General features: G+C 37.1%; 1 protein-coding gene across 11 annotated transcripts in view; it reads right to left on the reverse strand.

The window, feature by feature from the left end:
• Window positions 1-24,549, reverse strand: part of PDLIM5 (PDZ and LIM domain 5) — a 221,016-nt gene that overhangs the window by 18,972 nt on the left and 177,495 nt on the right. For all 11 annotated transcript variants that reach the window (XM_032137535.2, XM_032137775.2, XM_032137748.2 and 8 more), the window contains one exon: window positions 9,638-9,812. In XM_032137535.2, coding sequence (XP_031993426.1) covers window positions 9,638-9,812 — 175 coding nt within the window. The remainder of the gene's footprint in view (window positions 1-9,637; window positions 9,813-24,549) is intronic.

The following is a 24,549-nucleotide window of genomic DNA, read 5'->3' on the forward strand; positions in this document are numbered from 1 at the left end:
ACATACTACATTTAAAGGGTTGTGAGGCCATCTATAGTTTTATATCTGAAAGGCATAAATGACTTGCTTCTCAAAAATAAATGCACAGGTAAAATGAGTTTAAATATAATAGGAAATAAAGAGAACAAGTTCTAAAGGAGGTAACCTTAATTGACAATTTTTTAAAAGTCTACTGGGACAACTACAGTCAATTCTTTTTATTGAGATTATTATAAAATCTGCAAAGCAGGATAAATGTAATTCAATAATAAGACAAGTGAGATATAATTTCAATTTGGCAACACTAATGTACATTCTACAAATATTTAAAAGTTCATCTATCAATTGAACAAGAATTTACCAAATGCAGTATGTGCTAGGCACTGTTCTAGAAACAGGAAATCTGGCAGGGAACAAAGCCAAAAAAAGCCCTGATTGCATGGAATTTATATGCTAACATAGGGCAGGGAGATGACAGTAAGATAAATAAAATATATGGCATGTTAGATATTAAAGGCTGACAAGAAAAATAAAGCAGGGAGGGCAGAGAGGAAGATGGTATAGGTAGGAAGTAGGGATGAAACGGGAGAATTTACATAGGAACACTCTGATATTTGAGTAAAGACCCTCTCCACGAGTGTGGGTAGAACCTGTGACCATGATAGGGTATCACTCCTGTAATTAGATAATTGTGAATAGCAAAAAGGATTGTGCAGATACAATTACATCCCCTAGGCCAGGCATGGTGGCTCACGCCTGTAATCCTAGCACTTTTGGGAGGCTGAGACGGGCGGATCACTTGAGGCCAGGAGTTCAAGACCAGACTGGCCAACATGATAAAACCTCGTCTTTACTAAAAATACAAAAATTAGCCAGGCATGGTGACGCGTGCCTGTGGTCTCAGCTATTTGGGAGGCTGAGGCAGGGAAATCGCTTGAACCCAGGAGGCGGAGGTTGCAGTGAACCAAGATTGCGCCAATGCACTCCAGCGTGGGCAACAGAGTGAGACTCTGTCTCAAAAAAAACCAAAACAAAAACAAAAAAACAATTACATCCCCTAATCAGTGGATACTGAGTTAATCAAAAGACAGATAATCCTGGATGGGCCTGACCTAATCAGGTAAACCCTTAAAAGAAGTTAAAAAGCAACAGAAGAGGCTCTACCGCTGGCCCTGAGGAAGAAAGCAATTGTGTTGTGAACTGTCTAAGGTGGGGACGGCCTATAGGGACGTCAGTCCCAGAGCTGCAAGGAACTGAATTTGCCCAACCCGAGTGAGCTTGGAAGAAGATCTGGATCTCTAGATGATAACTTCAGCTCAGCTGACACCATGATTTCAGCCCGGTGAGATTCTGAGCAGGGTACTCAGCTAACCCACAGACTCATGACACAGAAACTGTGGGACACTGGCCAGGTGCGGTGGCTCACGCCTATAATTCCAGCATTTTGGGAGGCTGAGACAGGCGGATCACTTGAGGCCAGGAGTTCGAGGCCAGACTGTCTCTACTAAAAATACAAAAATTAGCCGGGCGTGGTGGTGCAGGCCTGTGGCCTCAGCTATTCGGGAGGCCAAGGCAGGAGAATCACTTAAACCTGGGAGGTGGAGGCTGCAGTGAGCTGAGATCCTGCCACTGCATTCCAGCCTGGGCAACAGACTGAGACTCGGTCTCATACAAAAAACAAAAACCTGTGAGACACCTTAGTGTTATTTTTAGTAATCTGAGTCTTCTTTTTTTTTCTTTCCTTGGTAGTTTGGCCAAAGTTTGTCAATGTTGTTGCTCCTTCCAAGGAACCAACTTGTAGTTTCACTGATTTTTTTTAATTCTCGATTTCATTCATTTCTGCTGTAATCTTTGTTCTTGCCTTCCTTCTATGTTTTGGACTTAGTTTGATCTTTTTCTAGAGTCTTAAGGTAGAAGGCAATGTTACTGATTTGAGATCATTCTTCCTTCTAAATGCAGACATTTGCCAGCTATCAATTTCCATCTAAGCACTGCTTTAGCTGCATTCGATAAGTTTTGGTATATTGTATTTTCATTTTCATTCAGATCAAAGTATTTTCTAGTTTCCCTTGTGATTTCTTTTCTGACCCACTGGTTGTTTAAGGAGTGTGTTTTTTAATTTCTACATATTTGTGAATTTCCCAAATTTTCTTCTGTTATTGATTTCTAATTTCATTCCATTCTGGTCAGAGAGCATACTTTGTATGACCTCAGTCCTTTTAAATTTATTGAAACTTGTTTTATGCCTTAACATATGGTTTATCCTGGAGAATGTTCCACATACACTTCAGAAGAATATATATTCTGCAGGATTCTGCTGTTGCTGAGTGGAATGTTTTGTAGGTATCTGGTGAAGTCTACTTGGTATTTAGTGTTGTTCAAGTTTTCTAATTCTTTCTGCTATTCTGACCAGTAATCAATTATATCCATTAATTAATGTGGAGTGTTGAAGTTTCCAACTATTATTATTGAATTGTATATATTACTCCCTTCCATTCTGACAGTTTTTATTTCACTTATTTTGATGCTCTGTTAGGTAAATATATGTTTATAACTCATATTTTCTTAATGGATTGAACTTTTTATCATTATAAAATGTACTACTCTGTCTCTAGTAATTTTTTTGGTCTTAACATCGATTTTATCTGATATTAGTACAGTCATTCTAACTCTTTTGGTTACTATTTGCATAATATATTTTTTTCTATACTTTTACTTGTAACATATTTGTATCTTTTATTTTAAACTGTGTCTCTTGTAGACAACTTATAGTTAGATCATAATTTTATCTACCCTTCCACTCTCTCTTTTAGCTGGAGTGTGTGATTTATTTATGTTTAATGTAACCTACTGATAAAGTAGGATTTATTAGTGGCATTTTGCTATCCATTTTCTCTATGTTGTATGTCTTTTTTGTTCCCTTTCCTACATAAAAAAGTGAAAAAGGAATCAAAGTCATCAGCTAATAGTGGGGATGGGAAAGGAGATTTTAGAAGTTTGAGGAGAAAGAAGATGTGAAATGGGTTTTTTGGGGAAAGTGGGAAAGTAAACATATTAGAGAAACATAGCAGTCTTTCATTACTATTAAGAATATACCCCGGGGAAAAGAAGGAACATACCTGAGATTAGTAGTATGAATTTAAAAGGAGACTGGTTAGTGTGATTGTGGGATTCCTTCCAGTCACACCCATCTGTTCGGTGTGAGCATGGGGTAGACTAGAAATATATACCATGGTGCCAGTATGGTAACTTGCATAGAAGTTTTCAATGGACATTTGTTGTACAAAATATTCATTTGATTATGAATAGACTTTTGAACCTTATTGCTTTCCATTCTTTTCAAGTAAAATAAAATGGTTTGTTAAAGTTGGATAATCCTTACCTCTCCTTTTTGCACTGATGTAATCCTAGATGTATCTCTATTCGACTTACCATATTAATTTGGTTGTTGATTTGCTTGTCTGTATTTTTTATTAGACTATAAACTGAATTAGTTTGCCAGGACTGCCTTAGCAAAGTACCACAGACTGGGTGGCTTCAACAACAAGAATTTATTTTCTCACAGTTCTGGAAGCTAGAAGTTCAAGACCAAGATGTCAAGAGGGCTTCTCCCTTTAGTGTACAGATGGCTATCTTCTCCATGTGTCTTCACATGGTCTTCCCTCAATATGTGTCAGTGTCTCAATTTCCTCTTATAATGACACCAGTTAAATTTAATTAAGGCCCACCCTACTGACCTCATTTTACCTCTTTAAAGACCACATGCCCTCTTCAAATATAGTCCCATTCCGAGGTACTGGAATTTGGGATTTTAGCAAATGAATTTTGGGAAGACACAATTTGGTTCATAACAGTAACCTTCTTAAGAAAAAAGAGCATGTCTTTGATTTCTGTGCCAGTGATATCTAAGGAGAGCAGCACACAAAATACTCAATGAATGTTGCTTATACTCCTGCATTAGATGAGAAACTAGAACAGTGAGCCCCAAGTCACCCACAAGAGTTTAAGAATACATATATGCAGTATGAAATAATTTCAGAGGGGAGATGAGAATATTTAACTGTTCAACTTGTTTATTATCTATTCTCTTCTCATTCAAACACTATGAATAAAAGTACACTGCCATGGTCTTCGGTTATGGCAGGTTTACTGAGGGTGTTTTTCTGATGTAATACAGTAATAGATATCATTGTGTGTATATTTATTCATCACAAACACACACACTCCTGTGCAATAAATTAGAAAGACTGAAGTCGGAGAGAGAAGAAAATAAACATCACATCCAATCTATTATCTGGGGATTATAACTCTTAATTTTGGGGTATAGTTCTCTTTTCGTCTTTTTTCTAAAGCACACTGGCTATACGTATTGCTTACTATTATATTCCTAAGAACAGTGGGATAAAACAGTGCCTGGTTCATTATAGGACCCTCAATAAATATTTAATGAATTAATGAATGTATTTCAGAATCAAACAGATGGGTTCCAGCCCTGGCTCTACTATTTAACCAGCTTTGTGACTTTGGGCAAATTAATCTAGGCCTCTGTATTCCCATCTGTAAAACAGGCATAAGAATATATCTACTAACAGGAAAAGAAGTCAGTAGATGGAAAAGATACTTGCACACAAATGTTTATAGCAGCACAATTCACAACTGCAAAAATATGGAACCAGCCCAAATGCCCATCAATCAATGAATAGATAAAGAAACTGTGGTATATATACACAATGGAATACTACTCAGCCATAGAAAGAATAAATTAATGGCATTCACAGCAACCTGGATGGAACTGGAAACTACTCTTCTAAGTGAAGTAACTCAGGAATGGAAAACCAAACATCGTATGTTCTCACTCATAAGTAGGAGCTAAGCTACGAGGATGCAAAGGCATAAAAATGATACAACGGACTTTGAGGACTCAAGGGGAAAGGATGGGAAGGGGGTGAGGGATAAAAGACTACAAATTAGGTTCAGAGTATACTGCTCCGGTGATGGGTGCACCAAAATCTCACAAATCTACTCTAAAGAACTTACTCATGCAAGCAAATACTACCTGTTCCCCAAAAACCTATGGAAATAAAAAATTTAAAAAAAATAATATCAATTCTCTGGAGTTATTTTGGGACTCCAGTAGAATAATACTAATAAAGTTCTTGGCATGGGCCAGGTGCGGTGGCTCACGCCTGTAATCTCAGCACTTTGGGAGGCCGAGGCGGGCGGATCATGAGGTCAGGAGACTGAGACCATCCTGGTTAACATGGTGAAACCCCATCTGTACTAAAAATACAAAAAATCAGCTGGGCGTGGTGGCAGGCGCCTGTAGTCCCGGCTACTTGGGAGGCTGAGGCAGGAGAATCGCTTGAACCCGGGAGGTGGAGATTGCAGTGAGCTGAGATCGTGCCACTGCACTCCAGCCTGGGCGACAGAGGGAGATTCCATCTCAAAAAAAAAAAAAAGTTCTTGGCATGATACCAATCACGTTCAATATATAGTAGCTATTTTTATTGTTATCAGGCTTAAATATATATCTTGGTGTATAGTTTCTTTATATAAAATTGGAATCATACTTTTGAGTTCCTTATTTCATTTCGCCATATTCATATGATACTATAAACATTTTCCTATGTAGTAGTAGTTAAAAACATGAATAAAAATTAAAGTTAGACAAATCTGGCTCAAATTCACGTTCTATTATTTACTATATATGCAACTTCAAACAAACATATAACTTCTCTGTACCTCAATTTTCTCAACCTTGAAGTGGAACAATCATAGCAACTGTCTCACAAGGTTGTTATGAAAATTCAGGCAAAATTCTTGCTGCAATATTTGGAATACGCTAAAAACACATTTAACTATTATCTGAAAATTACGTTCTATAGATGCTACACATTTATGTTCTTGCTAATCTTTCACAATAGTAAATCGTGAAATCTTGGTCTCTGTCTTGCTTATGAGTCTTGGTCAATGTCTTTAGTTGTTTCCTTAAATACAACGGCTAATACATTTCCAGGAGGCCTTTTATTTTCAAGTAAAATCTTAATTAGTGGGGATGATAAATAAAACCTATAAATAAAGGGGTGCTCAGAGACTGAAATAAATGGTAAAACAGGCAAAAAATTCTGCATGTTTTTCCTTGGTAAACTGAGATGGTGCTCCTTATGAGAGAGGTTTGAAAATCACTGAGCAAAAAACAAATCAATAATGTTAAAATTTTTTCTCTCACTGGAACAAACAATGGATTGGCTGTATATAGTTTTTCTGGTGCTGTACTGTAGGCAAAAGCAAAACAATAGTAATGTGGCTATTTAAGCATTCCATATTTAAGAAGAAATTCAAGCACTATAAGCCCCTTACTTCTTTCACAAAGATGTCAAGAAGCTAAACATAAATAGTTCCATTAACTCCGTGTAATACAAATGGTCAATAGATTTTAATGCCACTAGATGTAACACTTAAGAAATAAGCTAGAATGTTCAAAACCCCATTCTACCAGGGAAACTGAAATATGATTTTGGCTACAACTGCCTGATTTTCTATGATTCTCTATTATCCTAGCACTCCAACAGTCAATCTATTCACAAGTATGAGTCAAATAAATGGTGCTTCTATCATAATTTGACTGAAAATGTCCCATAGCAAACTTAATCAAAGCTTCAACAGAAGTTCCTAAAATGTAACTTCCTATTCATTTGTAGCTAGTCAAAGTAATGTCTCCATAATACAATTTAGGCAAAACATCCATAAACTTTTCACAATTCAAATAAACCAAAAAATTTTTAAACTTTGGAACAAATAAGATTACGGAATTTTAAACTGAACATGTTCTATAAAGAGATAACCAGTTCAGTTCTAACATTCAAATTCCTGAGGTTTTCTAAAACAATCATCTCTGCTTAAAAAAAAAAAACAAAACCAATAAAATAAAACATAAAATGTGCTTTAGTTTGCCTTTACATAAAAAATGGTTTTTGGCAAATTCAAAACATTGAAAAGTAAATATAAAACAAAACCATATAAATTGGTACAAACAATATAAATTATATGGTAGAAAACTCACAATATAAATTATAAATTTAAACTTCTCCAAGCTTGCCAGGGTATAATAGTCTGCATTGAAGTCGTCAAGCCTGAAACTGCAGCTCATTTTTAAAACAGGTGTACAAGAGAATGTCACTTGATCTAAAGCCTTCTTGCTTTGGTAAGTAATAGTGACACTGAGGCCAAGAACTAGAATTATGCTTTGACTAGGCCTCTGAACTGACCACAATCGATTCAAGCTGCTTAAGCATTTGAGCACCAGGCAAATGTGCTATGTTAATTACTGTTACATGATCTTGACATGAACTAATCCCCATTCCTATTAACTTCCTTAGTAAATGAAGCTTTAATGCTTAACTGATAACAAGTACTGGATAATCCAGAAGAATATAAAATTTAACAGATGAGGGAGCAGTAAGTGATGGCTACTCATGTTAGCATAATACATATTTATTTTACACGGCAGGATGATTGTGCATTAAAATTGCATCCTGGCCTGGCATTAAATTTAAAACCAAGGCAGGTAGGGGTGGTGAAATGTAATTTCTACTTTGATCTTCACATTTTCTCCATACTAAGTAAGTTTTTTAGAAGTGCCAGAAGTGGTGATTACCGGATATCATGGAATTTGATAACTACACAACATGAATCAGCAACTGATGTGGTATGACATTTTGTTAATTCACCCAGTAATTACTTGCTTACAATAGCATACAAATAACAGTAGTGACTCCTGTCTCCACAAAGGTGTTTTTATGCAGAATATAGTATCCCTAAGCATCAGCCTAGGCAACCAAAGTACTTTAACTCACAGAAGCAATGTTACAAGTCAGAGTTTGTTTCTATTTTATCGATATTAAACCAAAAATATAACAGCTAAATGCAGGTAGTATTAAAACATTGTTTTCTTTATTAGGATAAAGCAGCAACATACCAGATCTTATATTAGTTTAAACATTTCTATAAGACAGAGACCCCATACTAGTACTTTCAGGAAAATGACTAACCAAATTGACATTATGGCCTAAATGATGAATGGGTCTAGAGTCATGCATGATCTATGCAGTTAAACATTTACTGAATGTCTTCTGTGTGTTGAATACTGCCCTAGACTTTAGAAACCTTTACTGATTTTCCCTTTCTCCCCATAACCACTATTACTACTACCACTGCTGCTGGCTAATTCTTACTAAGCAGGTACTCACTCTGAAAAAGACAATTTAAAGGAAAAATAACAGCTTACAAAATACTGTATTAGGATTCCATTTTTGTAAAATAATATCTGTCCTTATGTGTGAATGTTTTAAAAGTCTGAAAGAAAACAGATAATAGAGGTTACCTTGGGAGGTGGGATTATGTGTGAACTTTGTTTTTTGTTTTCTGTGTTTCTATGTTTTTTAAATGTCACAATGAACATTGACTACCTTTAAAATAAAAAAAGCTATTCAATTTTGAATGGCATACTGTGTGCTTTGTTCTTTTTTTTTTTCATTTTTATTATACTTTAAGTTTTAGGGTACATGTGCACAATGTGCAGGTTTGTTACATATGTATCCATGTGCCATGTTGGTGTGCTGCACCCATTAACTCGTCATTAGTGCTATGTTCTTGACACATATATTATTCAATTAACAGTAGGCTAAAGAGAGGGGTGTTTACATTTGACTCTAAATGAAGTATTGAGGTTTCCTGGCTCCATTTTAAATATTACCTAGAAACATTATGCTATAATTATGTAATAGAAGAGATGAAAATGCAATTAAGTTTTAACCTTATTCAACTTTAGAGAAGCCACTGTTTCAATTATTTCAAAGTAGGATAAATTTAAAAAGAAGAGAGCTTGAGAAGTCACTTCAAAGGATCATTTGTTACTGCCAACAAGGCAACTCACGAAGTGCAACAAGGTCCTTTGGGTGGGATGCCTGCAATCAGCATTGGTGCCTACACCGCCTAACATTCTAAAAGCCCCTTATTCAGAAATACTCAGAGATTCAGTAAGCTGCAGTACAGTGCATTCTTAAGATCTCTGAGACTTTTTCTTCTTGTAATTTAAGAGACAATAAAATAGATTTGGATAAAACACATTTTAAAGAAGCAGGTCATTACCTAATCTAACATTCAAAACATTTATGAATAGGTCTGAAGGTACCTTTCAATGCTTGTGTACTCAAAAATCCAATCTTCTTTCTCTCTAAGGCTCAAAGTTCTTTAATGTCACTAGTTATTTTTCATCTAAATGAATGTCCTCACTTCTATAATTTGTAGAATAATGAAATTAGGATAAATGACTTTCAGGGTCCCTTTGAGTCTTAAAATTTTATTATTCTCTGAAAGGCCACATTAATCACTTTTTCCTTAGTTCTAATAGGAATTGATAACTGACAACGAATGCAATTAGTACTTTTATTTTCACAGACCTCCGTATTACCTTTCATTAAAATAGATTCTAATAGATAGATATTCATATTTATTTACTCAATAATTAGTACTCTATAGGATTATGGCAAGAATATTTTCACTAATTACATTACACATACTTCAAAATGCAAAAAAAAAAACAAAAAACCAATATTGATATTAAGTACTTTCAAGAAAATTTCAAAAAACAACCAACCTGATGACCTGGTTACAGTGGGCGCACATTGGAGTTCGTTTCCCTGCTGGAATGTGCTCAGCTCTTTGCACTAAAGTGTCCTGGTCACTTGGCTGGGTTTGTCCCAAAGCTGAGTTGGCTGGTGCCACTGATCCTGAGTAAGCAGCGCTGTTTGAGATTCTTCCAGTGGAAGGTACTAGGAGTTAAAACAGAAGAATCAGAATGAGAATAAGCCACATATAACCTTTTCCTAACAAACAAATAATAAAAATTATTATTTTAACAATAATCTATTCATTTGTTATTCACTCACTCACATTTACAGTAAGCTTAGGAATCAAACACTAGGCTGTGACTATGTAGGTGAATGGGAAAGAAAACCAAAGATTCCAACAAAGTAAAAGAATTATGACAGATGTATGCATAGAATTTTTTTTTTTTTTTTTTGAGACGGAGTTTCTCTCTTGTTGCCCAGGCTGGAGTGCAATGGCATGATCTCGGCTCACTGCCTCCTCCGCCTCCTGGGTTTAAGCGATTCTCGTGCCTCAACCTCCCAAGTAGCTGGGATTACAGGCATGCACCACCACACCTGGCTAATTTTGTTTAGTAGAGACGGGGTTTCTCCATGTTGGTCAGGCTGGTCTTGAACTCCTGAACTCAGGTGATACGTATCTCTGCTTCTAAGAGGAGATATGGTTAAGGTAAATATTGAAGGTGAGTTATTTCTAATTATCTAGACATCTCTGCTAACCATTAATTAGATTTAATTCCAAATATAGTCATAGATGTATTAAAAATCCCAGTGTGTTGAAGATAACAAAACCAAAAATTAACTCACTATATTCTCTCTGTTCCTGGATTCTCTAAGGAGACTGTGCAACCAGTCACCCAGGAATAGAAGGCAGCTACATAAGAAGCATCCCTGGTCCTTCCTCCCTCTCATTTGTAGTAATAGGTCCTGCTGGTTTGATATTACACATTGTTCTTGACTTTGCCTCCTCTTCCCCATTCCTATAATACTGTCTTAATTTAGATCCTCAACGTCACCAACCTCGACCAGCTACCAAAATGTCCTCCTTACATTCATCCTCCCAACAGCCACCTAAGACTGAAATCTGACCCAATAGCATTTAAGGATCTCCCTATTTGACCCCTGAATGTAGTCCCTGCTTCCATGTGCTGCATACGAATCCCCCCAGTGGTCTCTGCTTGCCCCACAACCTCATCTTACACTGCTCTTTGCCTTTCACTTTATGCTCCAAGAACACTAAACTGCCTCACTTTTTCTTGTGAATGGGTCTACGTATGTTCAGGCTGTTTTCACCATCGGTAATGCCATTTTCTACCCTTCTCCCTATTTACCTAGTAACCACTACTTTATTGTTTAAGTCTCAGCCCAGAAGTCGACTACTCCGAAAACTCTCCCTGAACTACATTTCTCCCCAACCCTCTCCATATAATCTGGATTAAATGTTTCTCTTCTGTGTTCTCATAATTTTCTGTTAATGTCTTTATTACTGTTTCTGCTAAATACTTCTGTGCCTTTCCTTCCCTTAACTAGATCGTATACTCCCTGAGGGCAGAAATTATGTCTTATTCAGCACCCCAGCAACTTAACAGTGTCTGGAGAGAATGAATGAATGAATAAATAAACTGGAATCAATACAAAAGTGAATGAATGAGAAAAGAGTGAGGATTGAAACCAACAGATGGCCTGCTCCTTAGCCACAGGCAATTCAAATCTAATGGAAGAGAAAAGGTGCACGTGAAAATAGTCCAAAAGGAACAACTTTTAAGAAAAGCAGACAAATAATACAAATTAACAGAGTGTATTTATACAGGTAAACGTATTTACATAAATATACATATATGTAAAAACACATTGATAGTATATTAAAGTGTAGTTGGAATTGGGAAAGATTAATTAGGATAATTGATATGATAATTCTCCCTCACTAGAATAAAGCCCGTTTGCAATAATGTGCAATTACAGATCCAGAAACCCAGAGTTTATAGACACTTCGCACATCTTCTACAGCACGCTGCCTGGCACTTGATCTGTGAAATGGCACTTTCAGGCCAGGGAGCTCTACTATTGTCCATGTTTCAAGTGAGTCAACTGGACTAGGAACATGTTTCCATTCTCTTAGACCCACACTTTTCTCTTATAGAAATGGGAAAGAAAAGTGCTGTAATATTCACTTGGTACATTACTTTCTTTCTTGTTACCTAATTTGCTCACACAGCCCAACTCTTACCTCTGTGCATCTTTAATTTCTTTATCCAGGCCTGATTTCTTCTGGAGCACCAAATATGTTTTCTCAAGGGCATTTTCAACTCTAACACCTGTTATTATCTTTAAATTCAAGACATGTAAAATACATTTCTTCTTCTTGCACATATTACCAGCTCTTGCCAAGAACTCCTAGATGCTTGAATTCTCCCACTCACGCAGGCACAGAACTCGGCCTCCTATGTCCCCAAGGGTTAGTCCCCAGACCCTAACAACTGTTTCATAGAAAATGTTTCTTTCTCAGGTCTGTCCTTCCTTTCTAATCCAAACCCATCCTCTATCTTTGGAATTCTGGTCTTGAATTCCTCAAATCTGGACTATTGCAAGTCTCCTAACCACTCTCTGCTGCCAGTCTCCCCTTCTACCTATTCTGCTAGATTATTTTTCCAAAAACACTACTCTGATCATATGTTCCTGCTTCTAAAATAAAGCCTCTGTAACTCATTACAAACTATATGTAGTCCTGAAAGTCAAGTCCCTCAATGAGCCCACTCCAATCTTCTATAAAACCTTATCTTTTCTGTTTCCCCACATATCACTGCCATCATCTTCAGACTAAATTAGAGTTACTTAATATTCAACTTGTGCAATTTTTTTTTTTTTTTTTTTTGAGACGGAGTCTCGCTCTGTCGCCCAGGCTGGAGTGCGGTGGCGCAATCTCGGCTCACTACAAGCTCCGCCTCCCGGGTTCACGCCATTCTCCTGCCTCAGCCTCTCCGAGTAGCTGGGACTACAGGCACCCGCCACCACACCCGGCTAATTTTTTGTATTTTTAGTAGAGACGGGGTTTCACTGTGGTCTCGATCTCCTGACCTCGTGATCCGCCCGCCTCGGCCTCCCAAAGTGCTAGGATTACAAGCGTGAGCCACCGCGCCCGGCAACTTGTGCAATTATTTAATACTATTTGAAAGCACCATTCTTTTTTTTTTTTTGAGATGGAGTCTCACCCTGTCACCCAGGCTGGAGTGCAACGGCACGATCTCTGCTCACTGCACCCTCTGCCTCCAGGGTTCAAATGATTCTCCTGCCTCGGCCTCCCAAGTAGTTGGGATTACAGGCGCCTGCCACCACGCTGGGCTAATTTTTGTATTTTTAGTAGAGATGCGGTTTCACCATGTTGGCCAGGCTGGTCTCGAACTCCTGACTTTGTGATCTGTCCGCCTCAGCCTCCCAAAGTGCTGGGACCATAGGCATGAGCCACCACACCTGGGCTTCAAGGTACTATTCTTAAATCCTTACAACAGAGCTATGATTTTGGTATTAGTACCACTTTTTTAATTTATGAGGAATCTGAGGCAAAGAGCGGTTTAAAAATCTGCCCAAAGTCACATAGCAAGTAAAAGTCTTGAACTTGGGCTGTCTGGCTCCAGAGTCTGCTCTTAAACTATGCTATAGTTTATTCATTATCCCTTGAACATGCCACACCAGACATTGCCTCTGTGACCCTCAGCCAAAGAAATGTCCCTTTTCCTACTGCTACTCATAGTTTTCCCATTCTGTAAAGCCCATAGAAGTTTCATTTTCCTCTCTCAAGTCTTCTCTGACCACCCCAGCTAGAAGTAACACTCCTCACCTGTACAATTTATTAGCTATTTATCAATATCCTGTCAATATCTTTTCCTCCCTAAGTTAATTATTAATTATTTAAAAATGAGTGGCCGGGCGTGGTGGCTCACGTCTGTAATCCCAGCACTTTGGGAGGCCAAGGAGGGCAGATCACGAGATCAGGAGATGGAGACCATCCCGGCTAACACGGTGAAACCCCGTTTCTACTAAAAATACAAAAAAATCAGCTGGGCGTGGTGGACCTGTAGTCCCAGTTACTCGGGAGACTGAGGCAGGAGAATGGCATGAACCCGGGAGGCGGAGCTTGCAGTGAGCTGAAATCGCACCACTGCACTCCGGCCTGGGCGACAGAGCGAGACTCCGTCTCAAAAAAAAAAAAAAAAGAGTACAAACTCTATATACTTCTTTCTATCCACAGCCAAAAAATTTCCTTACAAATAAATGATGAAAAAATATTATTTAATCACTTAAATGAAAAAAGGAAGATTCCAAACGTTTTTTTTTTCCTTTTTAAAGAAGACTATAGAGATAGATACTTTAAAAATGTGGATTAGGTTCAGGGTTTCAAATAATGGGAAAGTAACCAATTGGAAAATCTGAAAATCAGACCTCAAAGAAAGCCAACCCTTTCATCTACCATATGCCTTTATTTTATCACATTATCTATGCATAAGCTCTAAAGTACTGAGTCACTGAGATAGTTTTAGCAATAAAAGAGTGTGGTAATTCTCCATCAGTCATTGTAAAATGGGACATAATCCATCTGGCCCATGCCTCAAGGAGAAGGTATACGGGGAACGAACTTATTTAGCATGAGAAGCCATTCTTAAACATGAAACATGTGACTGTATCTCAAACACACATAAAAAGGCCCTAAGCTCTACCACTCCTCCTTTCTTGGGAAGAAAAGCCTTGCTTTCTGTTACTGCCCCATTTTAACCACTTTGGATATGAAATAAATTCTCACACCTCCATTTGTTGCTATGTTGCTAGCACACTGGCCCGCACACAAAGCTACACAAGCTCTATTAATTACCAAGTCCTGAACATTTCCAAGGCACAGTTATTTCCCGTATTAATAAAGTGATGTTTCATTTCTTCAGACTGAATTTCTCACCGCTCTAGCACAGGAATGGGCAACCTTTGAGCAGTCAAGTGCCAGCCTCCTAGTCTCTGCTCACTTGGCTTACGGGGAAGAGGGAAGTGTAAGAGGGTGAGGTCTTGGGAGAGGGGAAGCACCATAAATGAGCCCTGCTTCCATTATAATTTTGTAGAGAACTACACTACCATACAAAGAAAACCAGTCTTCCATGGGTAGCACACTGACCTCTAAAATGCTCCAAATGCATTGAACCCATTGCAAAAACCATTTACTTCTATGTAGAAAGAAAAATACACCTCTTTAGAGATAGCTTAAGGATGACAATCTACTTGTCATCACAGTTTTTTTTTTCTTTTAAGTTCTAATGATAACATTAAACAGGAGCATTGAATCAGCCCCAGTTCACAATCTAGGAATGTAAGTCACAAAAAGTGTGACTTATTCGAACTGAATAATGAGCAAGTCAGGAAACTGTCACAATGAGAACATCAGGAGGAAATTGGTTCTTGACTCAAGATTTCCTTTTTAACCTTAAGCTTGAGCAACTTTCATTAAATATTGGCTTCTTTTACAGCTAATCTCTACTCCCTGGGAGCCTGTTTGAAAATTACTTTTTTTTTCTTTTGTACCAGATACATTTCACCACCAGAAAACTAGAAATTCAAATCCATTAGCTTCTCTCCAAACCAATAGTGTTGGTGAGAATCTCTTTCGTTAACTTTAGAATTGCTATTTATGAGTCTTCTAAAGGTTCAGAAATGATAACATTCATATTTAATCTTTTCTTTGGATTTTCAACACTGATAGTCAAACCTAAGATTACAACAATTACCATTACATAAGTAAACATAAATTTACTGGAAAATAGCAACATACTAGAAAACTTTCTCAGCATACAATGTATAAATTTTTTAAGTTAATCCAGTAAAATATACCTAATCCACAATATACAGAGTTGCTAGAGTTTCCAGTAAGAAAATATTAATTAAAATCAATCAAGTTCCTGGTAGTACGTGTGAATTTTTTGAAAACAGATGTTTTCTCACTGGATTAAGAATAAAGTGGGAGTTATTTGCTATTTTTGGTCTCTGTTCCTGTTCATAATAGCTGTTAATTCTAAACCAACACACTTAAAAGACAGTAGTGAGGATTATAATGCATAGATTAAGCACCTGGCCAGACTGTACTTGAATAGGCATGAAGTTAATCAGTTGATTCTCTGGTTCAAATAAAATTTCAACTACCAATAAAATATCCTTACTACCGACATACACTATGCGAAAAAAATACTACATTCTGTCAAACTTTACTTGGAAACTTAACATAAGTCAGCTGGGAATGGGGGATGATATCCCGAAGAACAAACTTAAACAATAACAGATGTTGCTAGTGTCTTCTAAGGCAGCTTACTCTTATTAGAAGTAGTGCTTCTGTATTGCTAAACATAATCAGTAGGAGAGCAAGTTTGGTGTTGGAAGATGAACTGCTCATGATGATACAAAAAACACATCACATAATGATGTCTCACCACCTCCATAGTACATCTTGGTCCAAGCCACCATCTTCATCTCTTAGTTGGATTAGAGCAGTGACTGCCTATAGATCTCCTTGCTTCTACTCTTGCCACCAATAAAAAAGTCAGTAAAAATGAAGTCAGTATACAATTGGAGGGTTTTGAACAGATACTCCTCTGCTCAAAACCCTCCAATAGTGACCGTTTAACTCAGCACTAAAACCAAAGGTCTTAGAGAATATGATCCCTGCTATCTCTCTGACCTGATCTCCTGCCACTCTACCCTTTGCCCATTATATCCTAGACATGCTGGCCCCCTGATTATTCCTCTGTACTGGCCAGCATGCTTCTGATTCAGGCCCTTTGTACTTTCTGTTCCCTCTGCCTGGAAATCTTTTCCCCAGTTGTTCACATGGCTTGCTCCCTCACTTCCTTCTGGTCTCTGCTCAAAGGCCATGTTATCAATGTAGCTTTCCTGGACCATCCTATACAAAACAGCACCCCATTCCCCACAAAGCAGCAGTTCCTATATTCCTCAGCAGTTTATCTATAGCACTCATGTTATATTCTTTTTATTGTTTATTATCTGTCTTCTCCTACCTTGAGGTCAGGGTCACCATCTATTTTGTACATTGCTCTATCCCTAGCACCCAGGAGTCCCTGGCATATTGCTCAGTAAGTCTTTATTCAGAGAAAAAATGACTCCTGCACCAGAACTGTTGTCTTTCTACTAAAGGGAACCAGACGTCTTAGAGAAATTGCTGATTCTAGGACTGGGGCAAAAAATGAGTAAGGAGAGTTTGGAATGTCTTGTCAAATTAGAAAGCAAGGAAAATGTTAAAGACTCCTAGAGTTGCATCAAAATAACTTGAAGAAGTAGATAGGACAGTTTCAGCATTAAGAAAAACAAAAATAATAACTACAATGGATTGAAATACTTCAAATATATCTAAGTCTATGAGTTTACAATGATTCTAGAATTTTAAAAAATATCCACGTTGCTTATGTGTAGAGGATGCTAAGGAACCAATTCGTTATTTGAAAAACTAGTACAACTTAATAAATGGAAAAATCAAGCTTTGTTAATCACTGCTTCATAATTGATCATGTTTCATTAATATCCCACTCGCTCCCCTGCCATCTCTGAACTATTTTGAAACAAATTCAAGATATGCCATTTAATCTATATTGTAATATAATCTCTAAAAGACTACTCTTTTTAAAAACATAATCATAATGCCATTATCACACTTAAAAATATTCCTTAATATCATGAAATACCCAATTTTCAATTTTTTTCTGATTATCTGATCACTAGTTTTTTATTGCCACTGTAACAAATTACTAATAAGTTACTGGCTTAAAAACAATACAAGTTTATTACTTAAACCTAACAGTTATCCTACACAGATATTGCTGGGTCAAAATCAAGGTGTTGGTAGGGCTGTTTTTCTTTCTGAAGGCTCTAGGGAAGCGGAGGCTGCCCGGTTCTATGGTTCAAAGCCCCTTCCGCCTCTTCAAAGCCAGCAAGCATGGGTTGAATTGTTTTCACATAGTATCACTCTGATCCTCTCTTCCGCCTCTCTGCTCTTCCACTTTTGAAGACCCTTGTGACTACATTGGGTCAAACCAGGATAATCTCCCCATTTTTAAGGTCAATTGACAAGCAATCTTAACTCCAACCTGCAAACTTAATTCCTTTTTGCCATATAACATAACAAGTTCTGTGTTCATGGACATCTGTAGAGGGGCATTATTTTGCCTACCACACATCTCCCAACACAGTAATTTTTTTCTTTGTTTCTAATTTAATTTTTTTGTTTTTAGAGACAAGGTCTCTACTCTGTTGCCCAGGCTGGAGTGCAGATACATATATTTGAACATTTTTCTATAGTAAAAAGTTTTGAAGAGTGAATAACTGAATTTTTTCATCTTTACAACAACACTTCAAGGTACCGTCAACTATTTAACAGATCAAGAATATAAACTTCTGAAAGGATAAGTAACTTGCCCCAAAACATGTAGAATCATGAAATGAGGCAAATGTTTTCTGAACAACTACTATGTACCAAACAATGCACTGGCTCTACCAATATGGACAAGACAAACATGATTTCTGCCCTTACTGAGTTTAAAGAAGGTTGTAAGCCAGTAAACAGTCAATTATATTATAGTGGGATAACTGCTAGAAAGGTGGAAAAATGCTGAGTTTACCTATAGGTATCTTTCACTCACAAGTTTATGCTAAGAGCCTGTAATGCGGCAGGCGCTACGCTGTGCATGTGTTCACAGTGGAGGAGAGCACATGTATGTTAAAGTTGGAGGAGCCTGTACAGATCATTTATTGAATATAAAAACTCAGGAGAAGTATCTAAGCTAGAAGAATTGATTCAAGAGTCACCAACATATTGATGACATTTGAGTCTGTGGGAGTGAATGAGACTGTTTCAGGGAAAGTACAGCATGAAAACAGAAGAGCTCCTTGGGCGGAAAGCAAATAACACAAATGCCTTAGGGACTGATAGGGAGGCAGAAGAAAAACCAGGAGAGTATGTCATGGAAGCCAGTGGAGGGGAGCAGAGAATCCGGGATCCAAAACCATGTCTATTTCACTCCAAAAACTATGTCCTTATGCATTAATTCATCAATAATTATTATGTACCTACTGTGTGCTAAGCTCTTTGCCAGTTAATGTCTTGCTCCATTAAAATATGAAGTCAGAGCTCCTTAAATGTGATCTAAACCTGGTAGTACTCACTGCTGGACCAGTTTGGAGGAGGGGATAGTGATAGTTGAGGTGATTTATTTCTGCTATTTTAATTTCCTTACTGAGCCTGCTAGGATAAATGCAGGAAAAATGTATGAAGGCGTTATTATTTTATTTTTCTTGAAGTCTCTAACAGCTTAGATTATCACTTTTAAGCCCTTCATGTATTCTGTAAAATATGAGTTTCTTAGAGAAATACTACTTATTTCCATAAACCTGACTGCCCAAAGTTTTTAGCCATCATAATTAATGGCTGCAAAGTTCCTGAAATAAAACTTATGGATAAAAGGCTGTATTCTTCACGTTTTGAGAAACATTTAGGAGAATTTATATAAATTGCTTTAGAAGAGAAATGTGGCCAGGTGTGGTGGCTCAAATCTGCAATCCCTACACTTTGGGAAATTGAGGTAGGAGGCTCACCTGAGGCTAGGAGTTTGAGACCAGCCTGGGCAGCACAGTGAGACCCCCATCTCCACAAAAAAAAAAAAAAAAAGTTTGGCATGGTGGCATGCACCTATAGTCCTAGCTACTCAGGGGTGTGAGGCAGGAGGATAACTTGAGTCCAGGAGCTCAAGGTTGCAGTGGGCTGTGATCACATCACTGCACCTCAGCCTGGGCAACAGAATGAGAAACATAATTACAGATCTAATACTTTTGCTAAGGACAAACAGGCTTAAAGTACAAAATCTATTTTATTGTACAAACTTCATATCGGTGTGAATACTTCAATTACTACAGTTGGATTAAGGTAAAGCAGCAAAGAAAGTTATGGGGACAAATCTAGGAATAACTATAAAATACATTTTGATTCCTTATTTTAAAAATCCTATAATACTTCACTCTCATTAAGTCAGAAGAAAGGCTGATATTGAAAATATCAATGGATACTAGGCCGGGCGCAGTAGCTCACGCCTATTATCCCAGCACTTTGGTAGGCTGAGATGGGCGGATCACTTGAGGTCAGGAGTTTGAGACCAGCCTGGACAACATGGCAAAACTCTGTCTCTATGAAAAAATACAAAAATTAGCCAGGCATGGTGGTGCGTGTCTGTAATCCTAGCTACTGGAAGGCTGAGGCAGGAGAATCACTTGAACCCAGGAGGCAGAGCTTGCAGTGAGCCCAGATCGCGCCACTGGACTCCAGCCTGGGTGACAGAGTGAGATTCTGTCTTAAAAAAAAAAAAAAAAAAAAAAAAATCAATCAATGGATACTAATACTCCCCCTGACAAAAGACAAATGTTGACAGCTCCAACAAGGCAGAGGTCATAAGTGAGATTTTATGGTGTGAAAAACAACTGGCTCAACTGCAAGAGGTGTTCTTGTTAAAAACACTGAGGCTAATGTTGTGCTTGTATAAATAACTGGGATACATCAAAGTGGCACTCTCGGGGAGATAAAGTATTGTAATTCAACATCTCAGGAAATATGTTCTCAATGGTATGGTAGCAATTTTACACATACTAAATTGGGTAGCAGTCATGGCAACATGCTTGCATACTGTTGTGTGCAGCAAGTGCTTTCTTCTCTGCCCCTTCCCCAGCCATCTCAAACAGATGGTGGCCAAGAGAAGCACAGAATATGTGCATTTTGTCTGTCAAGCTCCTTATGCTGAAAGCCTAAACAATAGTCTACTCTTTATAATCCAGGCATGAAATCATATCCAACAGAAATGGAGAAAGTTAAGCCAAGATCTGGGATCAGAGGAAAGTACATTCTGGAGACGTTTGTGCAATTTTTAAAAAATGAAATCAAGGATTTTTTTTTTTACTCAGTGATTAAAGGCAAATTGGACAGATTAAACTATTACCATTTCTCTAAGCAGTGGAGAATGCTGGTATGTACACTGTAAAGCACTGGAACAGGTGCACCCAAGGCTAAGTATCAAATATTTCCACATCTTCAGGAGCCTAGCTTCTTCCATTAGCAACCAGCCTTTCAACTTTAAGAACCCAGATTAAACTGGATCTACTATATCTTAATTAAAGTGAGTGTGCGGACTTGGATTATGTTCAGTTCTCTTTTTAATTTCTTATATCACACATAACCAAAATTCAGTACACATAGACTTGCCTTTTTCTCCTAGCTGATCTTATCTAGAAAACTTCCATTTGGTCAGAGATACAAGTAAAAGAAACTTAGTATGTACCTTGAAGATAAAGATACGAGATCTTAACATACCTGGTTCTACCAGCATTCAATTAAGTCAACAAATTATTTATCAAAATATTCACAGAATTTTCTTTCTTTCTTTCTTTCTTTTTTTGAAACTGAGTCTCGCACAGTGCAGTGGCACGATCTCGGCTCACTGCGACCTCCGCCTCCCAGGTTCAAGTGATCCTCCTGCCCCAGCCTCCCGGGTAGCTGGGACTACAGGCACACGCCACCACGCCCAGCTTATTTTTGTATTTTTAGTAGAGACTGGGTTTCACCATGTTAGCCAGGATGGTCTCAATCTCCTGACCTAATGATCCGCCGGCCTCAGCCTCCCAAAGTGCTGGGATTACAGGCATGGGCCACCATGCCTGGCCCAGAATCTTCTAAATCATCTTAATATCACTGTTACATTTTCTACTTAGAGTGGGAAGACAAGTCTATGCTTTTATTGTAGGAGGCCAATGTGCTTCATTTTCTTAAAAAAAGGAAAAAAAAAACAAAAACAAAGGAAAAGAAATAAAAAAGAATAAAATTAAAATGTTAAAAAACAACACAAAACTGAGACATAATGCATGACCTCAGGAATACTAAAGAGGATCAATGGTAAACTCATACAGATTTTGTAAGCTTAGAATATATTTAAAATATTAAATTTGTACAATTTTGCTCATATTTGGATGAGAAAACCATAAGGACATACATTAAAATCATTTTATACTCACATTATGTCTAGAGTTCTGACATGTCTTACTTCCAAAGCCACACGAAAGCTACATGGGTTTGGCTTTTACCATTTTCCCACCAATTTTCAACTATTTATATAAATGAGAAAGCAGCCTAATTTCAGAAATGAAGGAGAAAGGTACCTACTGTTTAAGTTAACCATATAAACAGAGTTCTAATCATGTAGGGGAAAAAAATGAAGCAGGAAAAAAAAAAAGAGAGAGATTTTTAAGATTTCTCCATGTCAATATCTACAATGTCTCTAATGATGAATACAAGTTATTGTAAAATTTAAAAACTGGGATACTCCTTACATTTCTATTACTACCACTAATTCTCTAAGATATCTCTCAATTAAAGTCATTAGCTCTCCAAAATAAATGATACTTTATCATTTTTCAAAGGTATGTTTGAATTTAGCATCTTTTGAAAGCAGAGATGGTGGGTCAGCTATTTTATGGTGGAAGAAGCAGCATATCTAGCATAAAAACTAAATTTCAAGATACACAGGCTCCTAGTTCTGGGCTTTCTAGCTGTGATGTTAGAAATGTCATCATTCTGGGTCTTAAGTTACCTCATCTGTAAAACAGCAATAATAACTACCTCAAAGGGTGAGAGGATTAAATGAAGTAGTAAAAGTGTGTACCTACACTTCCTTGAATCTGTAAGAAATGCTTCATATGTGTCAATTATTATTACACTCTGACATAAGATCTTACATAGTTAAAAAACAAATCATCCACTCATTCAACAACTACTTAGTACAGACAATGTTTTAGATGTAAGAATTCTTCTGGTGTGGAAGATAGATTTAAGGATAAGGTATCTGCCCAGAAAGAGTTTATCTTCTTAAAGGCACTACAGACAAGCAAATAGGCAATCATAGTATCTCAGGACTAGTGCTACCAAGGGTGCTGATGGCTGTCAATAAAGTCTGCAACTACTATGCAGAATTATCAAGCATTGTTATTCTTATTCATGCATTTGAAAACCAGTGTTAACAAAACTTTTTCTGTAAAGAGCCAGAGAATAAATATTTTAGGCTTTGTGGGCCTTACAGACTCTTGCAACTATTCAACTCTGCCATTGTGGCATGAAATCAGCCATAAACAATATGTAAACAACTGTACCGTAGCTGTTTTCCAACAAAACTTCATTGAAAAAATCAGTGGTGGGCCAGATGTGACCAATGAACACCATTTGCCAAACTTTGGTTTAAACCATATGCATCAATTAATAGAACAATTCTTTATGAAAAGCATATATGAACAAATGTAGATGTCTGTCTTATAAAAGGTTTAATATTTTAATCTCAGAAAGAGAAGAAAATGGGGAGAAAGAATAGCTTTCACGGATGAAGCCTTGCATCAGCACTGGAAAGCTTCCAAAACGGAAATAAATTTCAATGAAGGAACAATTAGAAGAAAAGAAAACAGGCAATTAATGGTTGTTACTTTTATTTTTTCCTGAGAATCAGAAACAAAAATCTACTTGTTATGTAAGGAGATGGGCATATTTACATGTTTCACACCCCAGTTTTGACAATGGACAGCTCCAGTCAGGACTTTATGGCAAGTGGGCTGTTTAGTTTAATGATGTCAAAATGCAGGGGAGCAGATGGCAATAAAACATTATTAGAAGAGATGAAATACACGCAACTGGTAGCAGTTTACTTATTCATATAAAAATTTTAAAATGGAACCAATAAATCTATCCATCTTAGCTAGGCAAATCTAGTTATCTCGATTTATTACTGTAGTGCAAAGCCTACAATGAAATTTGGGATGGTTGTAGAAACGGTAATTTCCTTTCTCACCCCTATCTCCCTTAGACTTCAAATAAAAGATAGAATTTATATCCACTTATAACTGAGATGCACATCATTCAGTCTTTGATCTAATCAAATCTCACAAATATATTTGAGTCTTTCTCACACACACAAAAAAAACACCGAAACAACATATCAGATCTCTCCAAAGCTCAGTCTATAATGAAGTAAACAAGCTTTTCTTTATTGCTAAATGTAGCACACACCAGAAGCAGGGTACGATTTAAAAAAAAGAAAAACATATTAACTAGAATCTTAGCCAAATGATCTAAATTTCAAAAACAGAGTTTAGATGCAAAGAAAATGTTACTTGAAACAGATCTCAGCAGTTGCCAGTCACTTGAAGCTCCCTATTATCCAAGGCAAGAATCCTTTCTATCCCATCCCTAACAGATACAGTCCTCCTTAAATACATTCACTGATACTGTCTTTTCAGTCAGGAAAATACAGTATTCAGAGTCAAAACAGCTGGGTTCAACTCACTACAGAACTCTAAACAATTCTTTTGACTTTTCTCAGACGTTGTTACCTCATTAAATAATGCCTATTCCAATTTTAAATTTTAATGACATTACCTTATTGTGCAGTCTTATAAAAATATCTGTTACAACTGAAAGTATTACAAAAACAATGATTACTACTAATCAATGACAGTCATCATTCTGCTGTTAAATGTTAAATGTTTGTTCCTTTTAGGCCGCCCATTGTATTCATGAGTTCCCAATCCTCAAATAGGGATGGTGAAAACTCCTCAGATGGGGTACAACAGAAGCAAAAATTATTCATTTTGAAAAGCAAGTTTGTGTTTTTTCCCGTTTCATTTGATCAAAAGAAATTTACACTGTCCCCAAAAGACCTTCAAATGGTCACAACTTTTATATTTATAGCTTACTTGTATCATGCTTCTTCAAAACACGAAACAACTTATATTCTAAAAAAGAATCATAAACTTTTGTTTTTACATTCTTGTCAATTAAGAGCCTTTG

The sequence above is a fragment of the Hylobates moloch genome, unplaced genomic scaffold (assembly GCF_009828535.3).
Source record: "Hylobates moloch isolate HMO894 unplaced genomic scaffold, HMol_V3 SCAFFOLD_2, whole genome shotgun sequence".
Taxonomy (NCBI): domain Eukaryota; kingdom Metazoa; phylum Chordata; class Mammalia; order Primates; family Hylobatidae; genus Hylobates; species Hylobates moloch.